Source organism: Pan paniscus, chromosome X, assembly GCF_029289425.2.
Source record: "Pan paniscus chromosome X, NHGRI_mPanPan1-v2.0_pri, whole genome shotgun sequence".
In the NCBI taxonomy this organism is placed as follows: Eukaryota; Metazoa; Chordata; class Mammalia; order Primates; family Hominidae; genus Pan; species Pan paniscus.
In genome coordinates this window covers 102,988,099-102,991,367 of record NC_073272.2, presented here as the reverse complement: position 1 = coordinate 102,991,367, position 3,269 = coordinate 102,988,099, and the positions used below count along the sequence as shown (strand labels likewise).

General features: G+C 52.6%; 1 protein-coding gene across 3 annotated transcripts; it reads right to left on the bottom strand.

Moving 5' to 3' along the window:
* Positions 1–492: 492 nt before the first annotated feature.
* BEX3 (brain expressed X-linked 3) lies at positions 493–2,177 on the bottom strand. Of its 3 annotated transcripts, none has more exons than XM_008973039.3 (3): positions 1,952–2,017; positions 1,459–1,537; positions 493–1,056 (listed from the first exon to the last, which is right to left on the bottom strand). In XM_008973039.3, the coding sequence occupies exon 3, from the start codon at positions 1,042–1,044 to the stop codon at positions 739–741; it is 306 nt and encodes a 101-aa protein (XP_008971287.1). In that variant the 5' UTR covers positions 1,045–1,056; positions 1,459–1,537; positions 1,952–2,017; the 3' UTR covers positions 493–738. The 3 variants fall into 3 exon arrangements, with proteins under 3 accessions (XP_008971287.1, XP_008971285.1, XP_054962389.1); XM_008973037.5 differs by having other exon boundaries at positions 493–1,102; positions 1,952–2,012; XM_055106414.1 differs by lacking the exon at positions 1,459–1,537 and having other exon boundaries at positions 493–1,090; positions 1,924–2,177.
* Between the last annotated feature and the right edge of the window lie 1,092 nt (positions 2,178–3,269).

Here is a 3,269-nt window from a genome sequence, read left to right as displayed (position 1 = left end):
CAGTATTGTTACGTATCTGCACTACATTCATAATCTCATTGAAAAATAATTTTCATTGCTTCTCAAACTCCAGATAATAAAAGGAAAAAAATGTCACATATTACTTTTTTTTTTTTTTGAGACTGTCTCGCTTTGTCGTCCAGGCTGGAGTGCAGTGGCGTGATCTCGGCTCACTGCAACCTCCGCCTTCCGGGTTCAAGCCATTCTCCTGCCTCAGCCTCCCGAGTAGCTGGGATTACAGGCGTGTGCCATCACGACCGGCTAATTTTTTGTATTTTTTTTTCAGTAGAGACAGGGTTTCACCGTGTTAGCCAGGATGGTCTCGATCTCCTGACCTCGTCATCTGCCTACCTTAGCCTCCCAAAGTGCTGGGATTAGTTAACACACAGAAATGTTCACCAATTAACACTCTAGTGTATTTAATCTCAGATTTTTTTTAGTTCATCTGTTATATGTAAGTATACATTTTTAATGAGACAATAAATGTATAGATTGCTTTTTAAATTGCTTTATTAGCTTTAAATTTTTCCATGCAAATGGGTGAAACTACTGCTGACAGAAACTTACACTGAGTGCAAAGGCAATCTTCAAATAGAAGCTGGCAACACAAGACCCACTTGACACATGGAAATAACATAGGGTTCACAGCAAACGGATCAGTAAAGGCATATTAGGAAAATGCAAGGAAAAAGAAAACAGCGGGAATCACAGTATTAATCTCATGATAAATGGCAGGAGTCAAGGCATAAGGCAAAATTCATCATGATGGTCATGGTGATTAGAGAGCTCCCCCATAAGGATACGCAGACAATTCCTCAACTGCAGCTCCCTAAGTTTTCTTCTGATTTCTCTCATCTCCTCCATGAATATTTCCATATCATCTCCATCTCCACCCATCCCATCATTGATCTGCCTATTGGGTATGGCCCATCGAAAATTAGGGGCAAGTCGGCGAGCCTGTCCCCGTCGATTTCCTGCAGGCTGGTGGCCTTCACCTCCTCCCAAAGGGCGGTCTTCCTCTCCATTCTGCATAGGCTGCTCCATCTCTTCGTTTTCCTGGTGAATATTTGCCATGATGAGATTTTTTTTTCTGGTTGTTTTTCTTTGAACACAAGTAAGACAAAGGCAAGGAGAGAGACTGAATGCTTGGTGCACTGACCAGCAGGATTCAGAGCCCTGATATCAAAGGATTTTTTAATTTCGTTTTTTCCCACCTTAGAAGTTCCGTGCGTCCTCTACGGGGCCTCCAATTAGAGCCCCTCCCTCCAGCTTTCTCCCCTTACCTCCCTTCCCCCAAACCCACCATTTTTCGTTTCCCGGGATTCTTTCCCAGAGCTTTGCAGGCACCAAAATGGAGGACCGGTATAGGAGTGGGGGATGGGGTGGAGGGGGTTGGGGTCTCAGACTAGGCTTTCCTTACGTTCCGACCGCCGCCCCACCACCGTCCCTCGCACCGACCTGGGCCTATCCTTGCAGTCTCCTTCTCCTCCGGATTCTCGCCGCGAGGTGCGCCGCGGAGACACTTAGCCTCGCAGACCTGCAGTCGAGCCGGGGTGGGGGTTGTGGGGGGTGGGGGCTGCTGCAGCGGAACGCTAGCGAAGACCCGCCGCCGCCCGGCCCTTTCCCTGCTCCGGGCCCGGGCTCCCCTCGCTGCCAGCGCCCCGCGTCTCCCGCCCCCCACCCCCACCCCACCCTCGGCCGCCCAGCCCCCCGCGGTGTTCGCTGTTTTCCTGCAGGGACTCGGGGGTGGTTTTCCATCGCTCTTGGTGGCTCTGCCGCCCCTGGAAACCCAGCCGCCCCTGCTTCCCCATCCCTGGGGGCCTCTGTGTTCCCAAGCATGTTGGGGTGTGGAGAAAGCTGGCGGGGACCCCCTGCGCTGTTCTGCGCCTGTCGCCGAGGTCGGTCAGCCGCTGCTGGCATGGCCGGGGCTCGCGGGCCCCGGAGCCCTTACCTGCTCCGCTTTTCCCCGGGCCGGATGCCAGCCCGCCGAGCTCAGGGCAGCGGGGAGCTGGTAGCCAGACGCGAGTGACGACTGCACCGAAGGCTGCGTCGCTCTGCAGCTCTGGGTCACGTGAGGGCCGCGCGTCACCACCGAGCTCGCCCCCCAACTTGGGCGGCCAGTGCAGCAGGATCTCCCCCTTCCCCCCACCCGCCATCGCCATATGCACGCGCAAAAAACAGCCTCCCTACTCCCGTCTGCATGAGGTGCCCCAGAGCGCACAGCCCTGTCACTCTTCTCGGTCCTCTCCAATCTGAGGGCCCACAAGTGGCATCACTGCTCTGCGGTTGGAGTTTGCCCTCCTCTGGTTACCAGGGAGGGTCTGCATCATCCTCCACCACTGCCCCCTCTCACTTCAGGCCTTGGCTTTGGCCTTTTCTGCTTTCTCTCCTTTTCTACCTGGCAACATGCTTTGCGCCGCACTCCCACTTCTACCCCTTGCATGTGCACAGCCATCAATGCCCACGTAGCCCCTGAATTCCTACCCTTCTAGAAAATTTAGAGTGAGGGCTAAGGTGGGGAGGCAGGAGGGCACTTGTCAGAAAGCGGGGCAAGGAAGTGGAGTGGACTGTATATATTTCTTTTTATTTCCTTAAAAAATCTGCATGCTTCAGAAAATTATAAATTATAAGTTTTTAATTTTGAAAGAAATGCTGGTTGGGCGCGGTGGCGTACCTGTAATCCCAGCACTTTGGGAGGCCGAGGCGGGTGGATCACTTGAGGCCAGTAGTGTGAGACCAGCCTGGCCAACATGGTGAGACCCCATCTCTACTAAAAATACAAAAATTAGCTGGGCGTGGTGGCGTGCGCCTGTAATCCCAGCTACTCGGGGGGCTGAGGCAGGAGAATCGCTTGAACCTGGGAGGCGGAGGTTGCAGTGAGCCGGGATCGCACCACTGCACTCCAGCCTGGGCGACAGAGTAAGACCCTGTCAAAAAAAAAAAAAAAAAAAAAGGAAATGCTTTATCCTGCACAATGAAATCTCTCATTGTTTATGTTGACCTGTACCACACAAAATATTTTTTCTGGGCTCCACACAACATCAAACCATTACTTTTGATACATACTAGCTTGTTTAAAATTTTATTTTTGGCCGGGCATGGTGGCTCACGCCTGTAATCCCAGCACTTTGGGAGGCCGAGGCGGGCGGATCACGAGGTCAGGAGATCGAGACCATCCTGGCTAATACGGTGAAACTCCGTCTCTACTAAAAATACAAAAAAATTAGCCAGGCGTGGTGGCACGTGCCTGTAGTCCCAGCTACTCGGGA

Excerpts from the sequence above, each read along its gene's own strand:
- BEX3 (XM_055106414.1), bottom strand. The coding sequence starts at position 2,162 with ATGGCGATGGCGGGTGGGGGGAAGGGGGAGATCCTGCTGCACTGGCCG. Across the intron at positions 1,091-1,923 it reads TCCGGGGCCCGCGAGCCCCG|AAAAAAAAATCTCATCATGG; the intron begins GCCATGCCAGCA and ends AAAAACAACCAG.